This window comes from Gymnodraco acuticeps, unplaced genomic scaffold (genome assembly GCF_902827175.1).
Source record: "Gymnodraco acuticeps unplaced genomic scaffold, fGymAcu1.1, whole genome shotgun sequence".
Classification (NCBI taxonomy): domain Eukaryota; kingdom Metazoa; phylum Chordata; class Actinopteri; order Perciformes; family Bathydraconidae; genus Gymnodraco; species Gymnodraco acuticeps.
Genome location: NW_022992152.1, coordinates 254,898 through 273,667, shown reverse-complemented (window position 1 = coordinate 273,667; position 18,770 = coordinate 254,898). Strand labels below are relative to the sequence as shown.

Here is an 18,770-nt window from a genome sequence, read left to right as displayed (position 1 = left end):
TTTGAATTTAAATGTGCTGATCATTTCCAGAAGTCAAAACAGTTAAATACATCTTTTGTGATTAACATGTCCTAATTTAGTGCTAAAGTCTAATGTTTAGCCAAGATCAAAAACCCTTTACCTACATTATATTTTAGTCTATTCTTGGAGGATATTAATTTAGGGATGTATGATTTATTGAGCTGTAGGCAGTTTGTTAGGAGAGAAAGAAATCCCACCTGTAGACAATATGGTAATTTTTAAATAGCGGATGAGTTAAATTCAAGTCTCTGGAGACATTCAAATGAATTGTAATGTGATGTTTCATTGTTTTCAGTTACTTATTATGCTAACTAGGTTCTCATGCGCCACCCAGTGATTATAATTCTACCCGGAAGCTTGGTAGTGTAGGAATTTCCGGTCACGTCAGAGCGTCAGCACTCCATTAGAGCTGCAGCTGTTTTGAGAGAAACAACAACAAAAACGGGCTAACTGACAGCGCTCCCACAGTGACAGTCCGCTCTGAGCCCGACAACGAGGCCTCAAATCTGGAAGCTTAACCTTAATTTCCCACCCGGAGCTCCGCCGGCTTCTAACCACGGCCGCTCTCGGTGAGGAAACTCTGGCCTCCGCTTCCTCCTCCTCCGACTCGGACACCGGCGGAGCGTCGCCGCCCCCGCGGAAGAAGCACCGAGCCTCGGCGGCGGAGGGAGCAGGAGAGCCCGGGGCTTCAGCAGTTGTAACAGGCCTCTCCGGAATTGTCTTAGGACTTGCTACTCATTCTCCACACTCTCAAGCCACCTCAGCCATCCACACTAACCGAAGTGTTGTCAACAACCTCAGCAGCAGTATGCAGTCAAACGGTTCAGGACAGGGACAGGAATCTACAGATCTCTCCTGCCTAAACAGCGCACAAAACGGGGAGTCATCGACGGCTGGTGGAACCCACTCCAATGGGCTCCTCTCCAGCACAGACAACGGGAATGGTGTCGGTACCAGTAATGGGTCTGCAACTGGGCCTGGTTCGGGGACTTCGGCGGCCCCTACGGCTTCGGGCTCGGAGGTCGGTTCTCTGAAAAAGAAAAAACGACTATCGCAAGCGGAGGAAGATGTCATCCGATTAATAGGGCAACATCTCCACGGACTAGGGCTGAAGTAAGTTTATTCAAAGTGGAGGAAAATAGAGCATCTACAGTTAGTGTTAGTGTTGAACATGTGAAGTTTAATCTACATAACGTGTGTTTCGAGTGAAACAACAGATGGTAAAAGCGCTGTTAGTGCGCTGACAGACACAAACATGGGGGGATGGGGCAGTTAGCCTGTGAGCTCGGCAGTTGGTAGAAAGAAGGGGTCCATCTTGCACAATAACAGTTAGCTTGGAAGCTAGCAGCATTAGCCTGCGCTTAGGTTGCTATGTCCTGACATTAAACCTTTACACAAAAATAAAACAAAGCTTGACATTTGTCTCCCTAACACATCCATCCATCGTTTAAGTAGTGTTATATGTAATTTACACCATGAAGCGTTTAATCGTGTTTGCACAAATGCATTACATCATCTAACGTTATTTAAAGATCTATGTTATGGTTTGTCAAGCATAATGTCATGCTAATGGTTAACGTTGATTTAGCTTCTTTATTAAGTACACAAGCAGGATTATCGAGTTTGCAGTGTACGTGTTTGCGTTTTTGATGCTATTGCAAGGAAAATGCGGAGGAAATGTTAATGTGCGGTTTGTCAACGTCGGTTTTTGCCCCGATGGTGGTTTTCTTAATTTTCCAGCTCGGGAAAAACAATATGGTTCTTGCAAGACCGTGTGGGAGGATCATTAATAGGTCGGCCACACTGTTATAACTAGCATGGTTATGAAAACTGTCCTGGTTATTTTAGTAATTCACATGCACCGTTTGCACATCCTGGGCTGTCAAGTTGTTACATTGATCATATTAATCGCCGTTTTGTGCAACTATCTCACGATCATCATAACTTCCTCTCTAGCTTCATGTATGTATTTTTCTGTCGCTGTCACCGTGTTGGAGCATCGTGTCAAGAGTCTGTAACAAATACTGACGCGTGTGTTTTTATTTAAAGACAGCAGTCGATACCGTAGGCGACAGTTGGATCTGTATTGAGCAGAATCTGTTGGTTTCATGGCGGCTGAAGAATGCACTTTCTACCAGCTCTTTCACATGGAAACGCTGTGTTTGATCTAATTTTAGCACTATGGGGTTTTCAAGAAATGTAGCCCTCCTCTTCAATGTGGCATTAGTAGTCACTGACATCCGCATATCTCTGGTATCCAGCTGAGAAAGTGTTTAAAAAGCCATTATAAAACACATCTTTATATTTACAAAGACGCTGGGTCAGGGAGGGGGGGGGGACATGAGATTGCCTGGAATGGAGAAGAGCCTCTACATTTCAATGCAAGATAAATCAGTGTAGCAGCCAGCTGGATGAGAGGCTCACCACAGAGCTGCTGCGCCACTCCATTGATACCTGAGGATGATGTCATCATGCTGAAGGTGTCCACCACCCCCATCCCAAACCCACTTTCATTATCTCTCTCGCTCACATCTCGGCAGTCTTATTTGTGTTTTAGCACAGAGGTGGTGTTTGGACAGATGGTTATTCATGGTTGACTGAGAGGATGATGTCAACTGCAGTGGAGGCTCTGTTTATGTTAGAGAGCCCAATGTGTACACAAATAATCCTCATACCTGCAGGGGGCTGGCTTTCTCCAGACACTGTTGGCCATGACATTGCTTTCTTTCTATTGTCAGCTAATGACGCTATTGCTGTTGGAGTGTTAAATTGCTGATCTCCAAACTACTCGCCTATTTACTTTTGGTAAACATGGCTGAGTCACAGTGATGAAATGTCAAAGGTGATACGATAATCAAAATAAGTTGGGTGATCTGCCTAGAATTTGCACTTCATTTAATCATGAGCTTACTTTTTCACTAGACTGATGAGCTCCCATTTTTTTTGAAAGTCCAGAATTGCTCCTTAAATCCCCAAATCCTTATCTTGCCACTTAAATCTTAAGTTGAATTCATCATTGTATTTTCATTTGAAAGCTACCCTCTCCTTTCTTTCATTCTACCTGTCTTGTGTCTATGTTCTAGCCTAACTTTGTCTGCCCCTCCCCTCTCTGTGTCTCTGCAGTCAGACAGTGGACCTGCTGATGCAGGAATCAGGCTGCAGACTGGAACACTCCTCCGCTACCAAGTTCCGCAACCACGTCATGGAGGGGGAGTGGGACAAGGTTGGTTTTGGGTTACCGTGGTTACATAATGGCACGCACATGAATAAACAGGGGATCGGGGGAACTTCCTAGTGATCTGTTGTCTGTACTGAACTTCTTCCATTACATTTATTTGTGAAGATTGTCTCATATGAATAGGCAAAAGCAAACATGATTCCTGTTTGGAAAGCATAATCAAAGTGGCCCCAGTTGTAGAAACTCATACTATTTTTTTGATGAGTACCAATTAAACTATTTTCTTGACCAACAGATCTTACTGTTGAAGTGCCATTTGGCACCTAAACTAGAAATTACAGAGCGCATAGCTTTCTTTACTCGAGTCTTGCATATAATTAATGTATTACGGGTCATGTATTATATTTGACAAAACATTTAATCGGCTACTTTCAATACTAATATTTAGCTCAGGGAAAAATGTGACTTCAGGTGGTTACTCATCGGGTCTTGAATTATTATGTAACAGTACTTTATTTTAAAGCCTACTCTAGGAAACCATTTCTGTCATTTATATAGCAACATAACAAGGCACACATCCCAATCTCTGCCCATTTTTTTTAATTCAAGATCACAATAATGGTTTATCAGAACACTATAATCATAGCCAGGCATTGTTGCAGCATGTTGTCAGGGCTCCATTAGGATGATCATTTAGATATCTCAAAATCATCAGGTTTATATTAGCACATTGGAAAACGTGTTAGCGCTATTGGCTCCTAAACCTACACTCGGCTTGATTACCCTTTTATCACTGGAGATGACTAATTTCAACATATTGGAGCCTATTGAAGCACACGTCTTACTACAAATGGCCTTGTGTGTCCTCTGGAATAATTATCCTAAGCCAAAACTGCAGGACTGAAAATGAACACCAGCGTTGAGCCAAACGGTGGTTTATTTTTTGATTGTGGTGGAATTGGTTTGTACTCTCCAATAACCAATCATGGATCAGGGAAATCGTTTTTTGTGACGGGTGTTATACAATTTAGAATTGTATCACAGCATATAGACATCAGTCCGTTGGTGAAGTCGGTTTTCAATCATCTTGAACAAGAAAGTGAGCACAATAACTGTATTACCGCTCATGTGTTTTTTTTCTGTGTATGCATGGAAACTGCTGAGCTAACCATTTTTCTCTCTCTCTCTCTCCCCTCCATCACCCTCCCTTTGTTTTGATCCAGGCTGAGAATGATCTCAATGAGCTGAGAGCACTGATGCATTCTCCCAATGCCATTGTGGTAAGCTCCCCTTCAACTGAACTGAATGACGGCCAGTCTGGAGGTTCTCGAATAGTTACCGTTATAATGCAGGGCCGCAGGTTCACTGAAAGCTCACACGTTCTGGATGACGCCTCGCAAAGTATAGCTGCAGTACGGACACCGCGTTACTATTAGGGATTTCAAGCAAAACGCTGATTAAACCTAATAGAATCAAATAGGCCTATTATCTTTATTAATATAGGATATGTATCTAGAGCTCTACTGATATAAGATAAAGTATATTAATAACAAAGAAATTAAAGCACAGAAAACACATGTTTCTCCTTTGTACACATTGTCCACTGAAGATAACTGACAAGTTCCTTTTTAAATGTTTAAATATCTTATTTATTATATATCATTGTCACAATCAATTTTAATTAAACATATAAATGGATACTTGAAAATCTTAATTTGTTATGTGTGTATTAAAGGTCCCATGTCATGGCCATTTCTACTGCTCATAATTCCATTGTTGAGGTCTACTAGAATAGATTTACATTGTTCAATGTTCCAAAATCACATTGGTTTTCTCATACAGCATCTCTGTATAGTATATGTACACTCTCTGTCCTACACGCCTTGTTGGAGCTCCTGCCCCCCCCCCCCCCCTCCCTATGAGACCACTGTGCTCTGATGTGTGTTTATGTGTTACAATGGCGTTTGTTAGCAACCAGAAATGTGTGTGGCAAACTGTGAGTGGAGATCCACGGAGCCGCGGCTGAGAAAAGATAAGGCTGAGTGAGTGTGTGTGTGTGAGGAGCTCCACGGATTGGTCCATTTGGACCTGTGTATGGTCACGTCACTATACTCAGGAAGTAAACAATGGAAAAAGAGAAATCTCCAACGAGGCGTTCTGGGGCAGCATAGACAGGTCTTTTCTGTGTTAGAGTTTTACTCGCTACAGGGTGTACTTTGAGGGTTTGTGACTGCAGACCGTTTACATGCAGAAAAAGCTACATAACACACAAGGGGACGGGTAATAACCGGAAAGCATGACATGGGACCTTTTAAGATAATTACTATCAGCAATTCCATTGTTATAAGAATTTTTAAACCACTTTTAATTTGGGTGTTACTGCAAGAGTATTGCCATTGCTATATCCCAATTTGAGTATGTACTTCTTCCAAATTGAATTTTGTTTTAATCTTAGGTGCTCTAACTTCTCATAGATTAAAGTATGCCTGCCAATTTTGTATTATTTCTGAGTGTGGCATTAAGCTACAATTGTTGTCCCACAATGCATTGCATACCGAGGGAAAAAAGGCAACCCAAACCCTAACTAACAATGGATGGTAAAACTATGTCTCGAACTAAATGTTTGAAAAAATAAACAGTTTTTAGAAGAAAAAACCTGCAGATATCATAATAAGCAGTTTGGAAGGCTTGTATTATGTGCTGTTAAAACAACTTATTAATGCATTGTGTATATTATACCAACTACCAAAATGTATACTATATTTCTAAAATGGTACACACTGCATCATATTAGTTGGAAATGGGACTTAGCTCTGGCTAATCAGCCCCACGTAGCATGCTAATTAGCGGACAAGATACGCTTCAAAAACAGTCCTGTGTGTCTCAATCAAGAAGCTGCTGCTCTGTGTCAGGAGTTGGTTTAACTGCCTTCACCAGCTGGGTTATTGACCAAATGGCTGCAGCTGTTGATTTTCAGCTGTATAACATGGGTAGCCATTTTAGGTCTTGAGTTGTAGCAGGTTTTGTTGTCATTGTCAACATTTATTTTTTCTCTGCCGTTCTAGTTGCCAGTTTACTTATTTAGCAGGTCTACTTTAGGAGCTGTATGTGTGTGTTCTGTCACTCTTTATTTGTAGACTTTTTGTGGGCGAGTGTTTTTCATTTTGGGTGGTACATTTAACTGTACTTCAGCTCCTACTGGGGACCTGAGATAAGAGACTTTGTAAACACTTGTTAATGGTCTTCCATATAAAGGAAGAAGGCTATCGTCATAACCTTATTGACATTGGTTTCATGTGTAAATGATGTCTGCACAATGCTATCACTATTTTGAGTTTTGTTTGCTAATCAAAGCTTTTTATGTCCTTCTATAATTGTGGGTACTAGCTTCTATTGTTCTTATCATTATCACAGGCAAACCTAACACCGTTGTATAAGATGAGTTGTTATTATTTTTCTTCTTTCCTTTGTATTTTTTATAAATTATCTTCTCTGTACTTATGTATCTCTTCCTCTCCTCAGCGTATGAAGTTCTTGCTGCTGCAACAGAAGTACCTAGAATATCTGGAGGATGGTAAAGTCCTGGAGGCTCTGCAGGTGCTCCGGGGAGAGCTGACACCCCTCAAGTACAACACAGATCGCATCCATGTACTTAGCGGGTACGAAGTTTGTTTCTGTGTCATAACAGTCATCCGAGTCCAACCAGTCTACCAGACACATCTACAAACTCAGTAACAGTTCAAACCAGTCAAATTCACCATAAAATTGATACGTTGATTGGGTATTTATCTTCTACATTCAGGGAAAGTGTCATTATTGATAATAGTCATGTGGTCTTTAAGAACTAGCTTCAGTATTTACTAGGGATGTAACGATATATCGAATATTGCGATATCGCGGTAAATAAATGTCTCAATACCGTCGTGAGACTGACAAAATATACCGCGATTATTTTTTTATTTTTTTTAATAATTCTTTTTCTTTCTTTTTTTTAAACCTTTATTCAACCAGATGGTCCCATTGAGATCATCAAGCTCTTTTTCAAGGGAGACCTGTCCAACATGGCAGCAAGTAGGTTACAACATGAACATAAAACAACAGATAACACAAAAGGACATAGTATATACAGGGCTACATGTACATACCTAGAGACATTGACAAGTACCAACAGTATATTTATATCTCGCTCTGTCAATAAGCCTCACCTTCTTGGCAAACACTGTATTGTTTTTGAAGTGGTGGAGAGACAATGCACAGTTTTACCCACTGCGCTCACCCATGTCAAAAGCATATCTCTCTGTCCCAGCAACATCAGTACCAAGCAAGAGAGGTTGTTTTTTTTCAGATTTATTATTTAATAAAGAAAAAAAATGCAAGTAAAACAAATAAAAATTCAAAAAAATTCACATTTTTTTCTCTTTATTTTTCAATATCGCGATAAATATCGTACCGTGGACTTTTTATCGCGATATTATCGTACCGTGAGTTTTTGGTATCGTTACATCCCTAGTATTTTCCCCAGCTCTTGTTTTTGTCCGAACTGTGCTTATGGAGATTGCTTACCCTTACCATGTTAAAATCAATGGCTTGTCTCAATATTTATCCATGATCTTTAGTTAATAATTGTACCCTCCTCTGGCACACACTCTAAAGGTGTCAGTAGCTGAAGAATCCTCTAATCCCTGGTCGGATCCATACGCGGTGCCCAAACACATTCCTGTGATCCATTACCTAATCAATATTGTAATTGTAATAGTATTGATCACCCTTACACTGCCGACAAGCCTGTTTGTGGTAACAGACTGTCACTCAGTGTAATCTATTGATCCGTCAGCTGTCTTAGTCTGATCAATCAGCTGTGTCAGACTGTGTCCTTGACTCTGTCTTTACATTTTATGAGAGCTAGTTCCTAAAACAAAAACTGCCTTTCACACGTCTAGAACTTTCATTCAATGTTTGTATTCAAAGTCTGTTGGTGATGTAGTACTTCATTAGTAGCCACATTTTCACTGCATACTATGGTTTGGCACGGCTCAACTAGCTTGGAGAGGTTCTTTTTTGTTTCCAATCGGCTAAAGTTTTTAACGGTACCTGAAACTTTTTTTGTTTTACCTCGGTCGAGTGAGAAGGTGAAGTAATAACACTGCAGACCACTGATTGGTCATAGAGAATTGACACAAACCAGACATTATTTAACAGCTAAGCTACTGTCAATAGCAGCTATACATTTATTTATTTATTTATTATTATTCACACGTTGTGGTGTGTTTTACTAAAGTGCAGACGTTTTTTCTGTTTAATTGCAGTTGAAAGTCAATGAAGGAACACACCACTTGTTTTCGCGTGCCATCACTATGAACATTTAGCTAAGAGTATCCCTACCTTAAGAGGGTAATATCTGCAGTGGAAAAATAAATCAAGAAAATTACCTATAAACAAAAAAAGTCAAGCTGGGTGCTAGCATGCAATGGAAATGTGGCATTTTCCCCTCCTTATATGAATAGTTTAATACTAGTTTGTGTTCTTGCTCTTATCAAAATGTAACTTTTTGTTGTTGTGATGGTCATTTCATTGTTTGTGTTTTTATTTCTGAGCGGTGTGCTTGTGTCCTCCTGCAGGTACCTAATGTGCAGCCATGCTGAGGACCTGAAGGCTAAGGCAGAGTGGGAGGGCAAGGGCACCGCCTCACGCTGCCGACTGCTGGACAAACTACAGAGTGAGGAGACATTTGTCGACCCTAGAGCTCACACACATATTCCTGACTTCATTGCCACTATATACATAACACACGTGTCTTCCTTTATCTCTCTTTGTAGCGTACCTGCCACCTTCTGTGATGCTGCCCCCTCGGAGGATGCAGACGCTGCTGCGGCAAGCTGTGGAGCTGCAGAGGGACCGCTGCCTCTATCACAACACCAAGCTGGACAGCAGTCTGGACTCGGTCTCTCTCCTCCTCGATCATGTCTGCAGCAGGTCTGTACTGCATAGCCCTCACTGGTAAATGATCATACTGCAGCATCTTATATTTATGTATCAGTTGACCTCCTGTAGAGGCATAAGCACTGAAACGCTTGCTTTGTGTTTGTCTTCTGTGTCTGAAGTCTTATTCCTTTTATGTCTTGCCCTCAGCATCTGTTTATGGCTGCACTGCTCTTCTTCTATTCTTATCATTGCTGTGCATTTAATGACTTGAGATATAAGCTGATGGAAGCTGCTGTTTCAGACTCACACAATGAAGATTTTCTCTCCGTAACACAGGAAGCAGTTCCCCTGTTACACCCAACAGATCCTCACAGAGCACTGTAACGAGGTGTGGTTCTGCAAATTCTCAAATGACGGCACCAAACTAGCCACTGGCTCCAAAGACACTACGGTCATAATTTGGCAAGTGGACCCGGGTAAGTGCCATAAATAACTTTTAAAAATACATATGCTGCTTTTACTTTCTATGACCTTGTCCACAGCTAAAATAACCCTGCAGGAATTGTGTGGCCTGGGGCCTCATTTATAAAGCCTTGCGTAGGATTCACGTGGGAAGGTTGCTTACGTAGGACAAAGCAAATAAATATACGCACAGACATTTTCCGATTCATAAAACACTGCGTACTGGCGTAGGACTTGCGTACGGCACATCCTACGCCGGTTTTCCCTTTTTATAAATCACAATCAACTTGAAATGCGGCGCAGCTTTTGCGGGCTTCACGTAACGCCCATATTTGCCTATAAATAGTCAAAGAAACGCTCCGTATTATAATCATGTGACTGACTGCATGAAGAAGATCGCAGGAAATGACGACAGAACAGCTAAAAAAGACATTTCACACCGTGTCAGATTTTGGTTCTTTTGGGGAGGTGGAGATAAATCACATTGTTTTGTGGATGCAGTTTGAACCAGAGGAGCAGCATGGAGGTCGGATCGTCACCAAAATAAATAAATAAGTGATCCGAAAAAAGTTAATGGCAAAATATACATAACCTTCCTCAGGCAGTGTGTCAGTGTGTTTGTGCCGGGGACAGGAGACCCCCCCCCCCCATGATGAGAAACTGTAAGAAAGTATCGGGGGATCCCTGCAGAGTGGAGTCAATTAATGTTTATTTTTTTATTTGGTGGTTTGTGTGCCAGCTGTCGATCAGCTGCAGCCTGTGCCCCTCAACCCCCCACCAGTTAAAGGAAATAAAACTAATGTGTTGAGTTATATCAGCTGCCAAATCTACCAGATATAGGGTGTTCTTAGCTTCCATACCTCCTGTGTTTTACGAGCGACTTATCAAGTCTTGGCCAACGGCATAAAACACGATTAAACGTGATAGTATATAAAACCATGCTCATATCTACAACCTATAGAAATGCAAAACGGCGTCAGTTTAGACGTAATTCTGTCCTCCTGCTTACCGCATCATTTATGAGAATACATGTCATAACATTAAGACAACATATTCGAGGTGGTTTTAAATAACATATCCGTATTTATTTATTTCTCCAAGTTATGTTTTTGTGTGCACTGAGGAGTCGCACACAGGCTTTTGTTTAATCATTTTAAGATTGGCTTTAATCAATGTTTGCAAATGAATTCTTCATATATGATAAATGAGAGGTAACATTTTATTTATGGTATTATTTCCACACATTTCTCTCCATTCTTCCTTCTGCCAACGGTGTCGCAGTTTCTCGTCTCTCCCGTTTTTGTGCATGGGTCATGAGTCATGGGTCAGAGCGCCATCTTTTGAACGTACGCACCGTTTATAAATGAGGCCCCTGGGCATTTGCAGGCATGTTTCTTTTGGCATTTCCAAGAACTTTTATAACTTTTTAAGAATTTAGTATGACATTTAATTCAAATAAACACAAGTTTGAAACTGTTTTAATTTCCATCTTAGATTACAAGATATTATTTATAGAAGTTATTACTCTTAGGCCTTTAAAGGAAGTCTGTTATTTTCTTGGATTTATTAATAGTTTGATTGCATCCTTAACCTTAGTTGGTTTTCTCTTTTTGTAAGGAACACTGGTGTCTGTTTTTATAAAAGTAGGAGTCCGTTTATCTCATATCTACCAGATAACAACCACCATTTTGGGACAAATTGCGTCCATTTCACAGAAGTGGCTTCTCCTCCAGGGTCTTTTAATGTTTGTTGGAAACCTTTTCAAATATTTGTTTGAATTTAGTCCGCATTTAAAATGGAAAGAGGACCTAATTGTCACACAGATTTGACTCAGTTATCTACTTTTGGAGCCGTCCCAAATCGTTTTAATTTCATGGAACTTCATGCACTGTGACTTTGGTGTATAAATGTGCTACCCTAGCCGCACCACAAACAATAATTAATTTCACCGTTAACCTCTTGTTCTTGTCTCTTTGTAGGAGACACACCAGTTAAAGCTGCTGCGGACCCTTGAGGGTCACGCGTACGGCGTCTCCTACTTAGCCTGGAGTCCGGACGACATGTACCTGATCGCCTGTGGACCTGACGACTGCTCCGAGCTGTGGCTCTGGAACGTTCAGGTAACATTTCCTCTTCGTTTCACTCCCCACAGTGCATAATCCTATACTTGTGATACCTCTTAGCCAACCGTGTTTCCCTACGCCAGCTCTGGAAATGTTTCAGTGCACTAAAGCATGGATGTCAAAGGCTCGAGCGGTCTAATTTAAATTCAGTAAACAAGCGGGACAGAAGAACAGGCCTTAAGCCTCCCATAGATACTCTGTAGGCTGTGTGTACTCAATGACCTTCCCCTCCCCTTTACTTTGCTTTCATCCACCCCTCCCCCGCTCCTACTTAATGTTTTTTCTTGCCATCTCCCTCCCCCCCCCCATATTTCTCTCCTCTTCTGTTTTTCCCACTATCTCTTACAATCCCCTCGATGAGCAGACGGGGGAGCTGCGGACCAAAATGTCCCAGTCCCATGAAGACAGTCTGACCAGTGTGGCGTGGAACCCCGACGGCAAGCGCTTCGTCACCGGAGGGCAGAGGGGGCAGTTTTATCAGTGTGTAAGTGACTGACTTGTTTACCTGAACAGTATCGCTTTGATGTGTTTGGACCAGTAAATCTGCTCCTATGTTATCTGTCCGTTTTTCTTACAAGAATTAGATAGATGCACTTTTTTTTATTATCATAAATTGAGATATTATGAAGTAAGACCAAACTGTAAATATACAGTATACACATCAACAGTAAACATACTTATTTCTATAGAAAAAAACAATATAAAGAGTTATGGATCCTCTCTGTATTTAATCAATGCTGGAAGCAGGTGAGGGAGTCAAAAAAAGGGCTAGTCACTGTATATGAGTCTTACATATTTATATATATATATTGCTGCTCAAGTGTTGTTCTGACCTTAAGCAGACCACTTCAAGATAATTAGATATTTCTGTGTATTGATTTTTCTAGCCATGAACCTGATGAACGCATCAAAATCTTTATTTTCTATCCTATTTAGTTCCCTGTGTGTTGTGCATGACCAGGTCTATGTGTAGTTAATAAAGTCTGGCAATATCGGTAAGCTTGAAATGAACATTTGGACCTGTTCCACCCTCATTTAAGAAGCTGGCAAACTGCGAAAAGCAATAAGATCATCTACCAGATTAAATAGGGAGGCCACACTGTGTCCGTGTCTTCATCTCCCTGTTGAGAATGAGTTTTGAAGTCGGTGCTTTCTGTTTTCAGGACCTGGACGGTAACTTGCTGGACTCCTGGGAGGGCGTCAGAGTGCAGTGCTTGTGGTGCCTGGGCGACGGCAGAGCAGTGCTGGCCTCCGACACACACCAACGTATCCGGGGGTACAACTTCGAGGACCTTACAGACAGAAACATGTATGTGGCAGCCCTTCTATTTCCTTTTCTGGGGTATATCTATATGGTTCAATTAGAAGTCGAAAATACAACATGTTGCTAATGAATGCTAGCCAATAGAGGTAAGGCAAAAAATAAGGTTTTTCTTTAAATACAAACAATTGATGTCATCGTTCAAACTACTGACAAGAAACTATCCCAAAAACACATTTAGGTGCTTATTTTACTTCTCTTTGTCTATTTGTGTCTGTATATTTCTCCAAAGAACACCAAAAGCTAGATCATGTCTCAATTGCACATTTAAACATAACACTTCAGAAAACTTCTATTACATCCCAGTATTTATATTAATAATAATATGATTTATATTATTTTAAGGTAAGAAACCAGCTCTGGACATTTCTTGGTGATTCTTATTAGTGTTTATCCTATTACTCTGTAGTGTCTTTCAAAATGTATGTCATTATATTCTGAGGGTTTTTACAGAGGTGTTTGTTATGGCTGTTGACAGTATGTTCTGATAAGAATACTTCTTTACGTAAGAAATCAACTGGGGAAGTTTCCTGATGATATGTATTGGTTACATATTAATTTACCTTATTCATCTTTAGTGTCTCCTTCATTGTCCTACACATTTAGTATACTTCCATTATTTAATAAGATGTCTGACTGCTTGTGCCTTGTTTACATGTCCTTCACAGAGTCCAGGAGGACCACCCTATCATGTCTTTTACTGTTTCAAAGAACGGAAGATTAGCTTTGTTAAATGTAGCAACTCAGGTAAGCTTTCTGACCAACTCTGCCATCACTAATATCTGTTTATTCGCTACTAAAGCGCACTTTTCTGCAAGACGTTTCAGCACTTAAAGGCTATTCTTTCTTCGACAACGTTTTCATAGGGAGTGCACCTGTGGGACCTTCAGGACCGGGTGCTGGTGAGAAAATACCAAGGTGTGACCCAGGGCTTCTACACTATCCACTCCTGCTTTGGAGGACACAACGAAGACTTCATTGCCAGTGGCAGCGAAGGTAGAGTCACAGTAATAACACCATAACTGTTGATTTGTAGACTATTACCATATTTTCCTTCTGTGGACTTTTGAAGAGTCAAGAATCTTGCGTCCTCTTAAATATTTTTTATATTTTCCGTAACATTATCCATGTGTTCTCACAATATCTCCACTGCCACTGGTTTTATTTCCTTTAAATCTCTTCTCCACAGACCACAAAGTGTACATCTGGCACCGACGGGGTGAACTTCCCATCGCTGAGCTAACGGGTCACACGCGCACCGTTAACTGTGTGAGCTGGAACCCGGTCATCCCGGGACTCTTGGCGTCCGCCTCTGATGACGGCACAGTGCGCGTCTGGGGCCCTGCGCCCTTCCTCGACTCACAAGAGGCGGACGGGCTCAACGGTAAATGCCAAATCTGGTTTCCCCATAGTGCAATCACAAGACTATTCACTTAAACACTCAAACTTGAGTTAGGAGAGATTTTGCACTTTCTGTTGTGTTAGATATTCTGGAATTCACAACTTGTTATACATCTTTATTTACCCAATCTCTTTTCCTTTCTTCTCAGAAAACTGCAGTAACATGGACAGTTGATGGTCACTTACGGAGCAGATGACATCTCTCTCTGATCACAATCCAAGAACCCAACAATAAAACGAAATCGGGCAAATAAAATCCAACACCAAACTGAAGAAAGAGGAGAATAACAAACAAGAAAAAAACACCCAAGAGAAAAAAAAGGAAAACGGAAGAGAGAAAAATGTGTCTCCTGACTGGCCGTTGTCTCCCAAAAAACGATGGAGGTGATGACGGACAATTTCAGGTCCTCATCCAAAAACCTGACCCAGAGGAAAACCAGCGGGGATACGGCAGCCATCCACTGGTGATCTGTAACGGCTGTTCCTCCTTCAAAAGTTCCTTTCCCCCCCCCCCCCCCCCAAATCTCGACTCATGGTCCCTGGACATGACGAGCCCTCGCAGTGTTTTCCAGTAAACCCACCTCCACCTGGAGCTCGGAGCACATCAAGTCCCCATGAAGCGTCCAGACAGACTTCGCAGACCAGCCGTCTATCATTGGACTACATCTGCCTGTTTGTCTCTCACATTACCTGTATAATGTCTCCATCGATATGGGTGGGGTGTTTTTGGGGGGAAGATCCTGCATAAGGGGGGATATAGCGACTCTTCTATATGTCTGTTTTCCAATCCCCCTACGCTCTTGCTATATTCTTCGCATTCGACTCGTTGGACAAAGGCTGAAAAATCCACCTTAAGAAAAACACTCGACCAGCTGACAAAAGAACACACAAAAAAAAAAGGCTATGCTAAAAGTCGGAGTTTTTTTATGATAGTCATAGCGTAATTCTCATTTAAAGAGGTGAATCTTAGTTCAAGTAGTGCCCGTGGAAAACTCCAGCGTGAGATTCCACTTTGTGTTTCTGGACATTAGGAAAACAAACTTTTTATTCCTTAATTTAACTTCTAACAAGGACAGTCCCCCCCCATCCCCCTCTGTTGAGCTAGCTACAGCACCGCCATGTTACATCTGCCCAAGAAGAGATGGACGAAGGGATCCACAAGTCACATATCACCGCTGAGGTGGTGTTCCCACCTTGGGGACACATACTACCCCCTTTTTCTCCCAAGACATGCTTTCACATGTGGAATTCGGATTGCACGTTGGTGACTGCTGTCCCTCCTCGGTTTGAGCGTGTGAGAGTGAGTGAAGGCGATTATGCATGCACACATTAGTGTGAGACTTGACACTTGTGGGTGCAGGTTGTAGTTGCCGCGTTATTTTTTATTTTTTTTGTATGCTTGTTCAATTCACACCAGCAGAGAATTCTAACCCCCCCCCCTCCCCTATGCTCCTAATCCCATAGTAAAATTGTAAAGAGCATTTTAAAATTCTAAGTTATCCAAAGCCCCATAGGGACCTCTATCTGTGGAACAAAGAATACTTGAGACATTTTGTAAAAAAGAAAAAAACACTTTTCTTTAATGCGGGGCTTTAATTTTTTACTTTAGAATTAGTTTTTCTCCTTACCACGTGGCATTTGAAAGGCACTGAGTTATTGGCAATCGACTCTGCGGTGAAAAAAGGTCATTTAAATAGTGAGACGTGTTTAAAAAAAAAAGCTGTAAATCTGTCATGTTATTTGCAATGGGTCATTTCCTAGGAGAAGTTAATTATTATTATTGGACGAGTAGATAGAATGGCTTTAGAGAGAAGAGGCACCATGCAGAACCACTCTCTGAGCCCACATTGGAGAGTGCTGTGATCCTAATTTATCACACACACAGACACACACACACTCACACACAACTGCCTTCCTGTTCATACAGTTGCACACAGACCTTCAGTATGTATGAAACCCCCCCACCCCCCTGCACTTGGGGTGTTCTTTTTTGCTCTACTGAAATGGCATAAATCCATAAGCTTCTCATAGCCTTATGGTCAACACACTTCGTTCCGATGGTTTAAAAGGTCGCATTGGCAAAGACTCAAAGCCTAACTGGAGATTGCTAAAGGATTTGAACCCTCACTACGCCTCTATGCACCCAAAAGCAGTGACTGATCATCTTATAGACGTTATAAAAAGGAAACCTTGCACATGTAAGGCATGGAGTTTAAGAGACAATTCAGCATTAACACCCCCTCCCTTTTTTTGCTCTCCAGCCAAGTTATTCAGTGGTCAGTGCACCATTCAAAGCTTTCTTCCTCCCTTTTTTCAGGGTTTGTAATGACTATTTGCTACAGACTGATATACAGTAAAACATGTTTAAAATCAGTGCTTTTCTGTCTGTTTTTATTGAACTTTTTTGTTACTTCAATTTTTTGTTCACATTATATCATTTTTTTTTTTTTTTGGTTGACCTCTATCCCTGTATGATCATATTAAAATATAACCAGACATTTGGAGTCCTCATTTATTTTGTGGTCTTCATATCCCCCCCTCCGTTATCTTTCTTTTATAATCTGTTTGTTTGTTCCTTTGTGTTCAGTTGCATTTATCCACCACTATTCTTACAAATGAATATGCACAGTAACACCCATGCCAGCTTTAGTGGGAGGAGTTTTTATTAGAAAGTGTGTTACCTACAATCAAATCAGGTTCAAACTTATCCACACCTCGCCTTTAAAGAGTTTCCTTCATGTGAAGTTCTAATTCATCGCATGTCTGTGTATTTGAGCGGAGCATCTCTCTTGGTGTGCCATTTTTGATGGATCTGACCCTCATCAAAGCCAAATCACTCGAGGCACGCTGGTGTTTTTTGTAGGTTTATGTGTGTCATGGTCTGAAATTCACAATTCCATCTTTATTTCCTGGATTGCAGAATGGACTCCTCTTCCATACCCGACATTATTTCAGAAGACTTGAAGCAAAACGCGCACACTAAACCCCAACAAGAGTTTCCGTAAAGCCCATCATTCAAATGCTATGTATGTATGCAACCTGGTGTCTACTCTTCTTTTGTCTGAGTTTACAGAAAAAAGTTGTTTCTGATTTAACTGTCTTATTTCAGGTGGTGGGGAGGGGCCGGGTGGGGGACACTAAGGGCTTACTGTAGCATCTTTCTTAGAGGAAATGGGCGATGTGTGGCTTTGCGTTCAATGTGTTATTTACAAAAGTGATTGTACTGTTTTGTATTGTTGTGTAGGAAAAGTGTTATGTATGCATATTTTCAATAAAGCATTCAGGGTTTTGAAAAAAAGGCCCATGGAAGTTTGATGGGGCAGGAAATTGTGAAGGCCCCAAGAACAAAGTTTCAGATATGCAGAAAACCATCTCTCACACCCCTTAAATACAGAAATCATGAATTAATGCTTTTGTCAAAGCATGTGTCCAAGGCTCCGAGAAAAAATTGATATAATTTATGTTAAAATTCTACTTTGTATTCAGTCATTTATTACTTAATGTCTTGAAAGCATTTTCTGGAGCCAGCAAATCTGGTAAGAGGTAATCTATGATGCCATTAGGAATAACAAGAACATTTGCCAATAAAGTGACGTTATTTTGAGTAAGTCTTGTTGTTGGCCATGCATTACTACACAAAACATTAACTTTAGGAAGAAGTGACAAAGGGCATGGGTGCTAGCAAGGGGTCACCAGTGACATTGTGCCACCTTGTGGTCAAAGTAAAAACTAAAATAAACGTACATACAAAACATACTTAGGCATAGCCTATAGTAAACTTACTGGAAATAAGAGCCAATGGTTATATAATGAATGGATAAATAAAGGAATTGAACCCTGAACTAATAAAGACACAAAGGAAGACAAAAGTATTTGGCTATGTTACTTAAAAGTACAAAGGTGTTGGCATCGAAATGTACTTAAAGTATCTAAAGTAAAAGCACTATTATGCTAAATGGTGTATTCAAATTGATTCGATAACAGCACTTTCTTTGAGAATAAAACATAATTTAAAAAAAAAAGATTTATTCTAACAGAGAAGTTAAAGTCAAAATGTGCACAATGCACGGCAATAGGCCTATAGTCTACCAACAATACATATTTAAAAAATATGTGCATTTCAATACATATAGTGGGCATAATTGTTTTACTAACTTCAACTATTTTATATTCTGCTGCTATTCCCTTAACCTATAATTATACATTTGTATAAGAGGATCATTTGACTCTTTAAAGAAGACAAACTAGTAGCTAAAGCTGTGTTGTTGTAGACTCAGTACAAATTACAATATTGTTTTTTAAAATGTAGAGCAGAAGAATAGGGAAGCATAACATGAACATA

The 18,770-nt window shown here is 40.7% G+C and overlaps 1 protein-coding gene across 2 annotated transcripts; it reads left to right on the top strand.

Moving 5' to 3' along the window:
• Nucleotides 1-396: 396 nt before the first annotated feature.
• wdr26b (WD repeat domain 26b) lies at nucleotides 397-18,032 on the top strand. 2 transcript variants are annotated; one of them, XM_034204312.1, is made up of 14 exons: nucleotides 397-1,134; nucleotides 3,145-3,244; nucleotides 4,423-4,479; nucleotides 6,722-6,858; nucleotides 8,818-8,915; nucleotides 9,016-9,172; nucleotides 9,458-9,597; nucleotides 11,564-11,703; nucleotides 12,071-12,190; nucleotides 12,870-13,015; nucleotides 13,696-13,774; nucleotides 13,894-14,023; nucleotides 14,217-14,411; nucleotides 14,578-18,032. In XM_034204312.1, the coding sequence occupies exons 1-14, from the start codon at nucleotides 830-832 to the stop codon at nucleotides 14,601-14,603; spliced, it is 1,830 nt and encodes a 609-aa protein (XP_034060203.1). In that variant the 5' UTR covers nucleotides 397-829; the 3' UTR covers nucleotides 14,604-18,032. The 2 variants fall into 2 exon arrangements, with proteins under 2 accessions (XP_034060203.1, XP_034060202.1); XM_034204311.1 differs by having other exon boundaries at nucleotides 9,016-9,196.
• Nucleotides 18,033-18,770: the final 738 nt, after the last annotated feature.

Excerpts from the sequence above, each read along its gene's own strand:
- wdr26b (XM_034204311.1), top strand. The coding sequence starts at position 830 with ATGCAGTCAAACGGTTCAGGACAGGGACAGGAATCTACAGATCTCTCC. Across the intron at positions 6,859-8,817 it reads CGCATCCATGTACTTAGCGG|GTACCTAATGTGCAGCCATG; the intron begins GTACGAAGTTTG and ends GTCCTCCTGCAG. Across the intron at positions 9,197-9,457 it reads GTACTGCATAGCCCTCACTG|GAAGCAGTTCCCCTGTTACA; the intron begins GTAAATGATCAT and ends TCCGTAACACAG.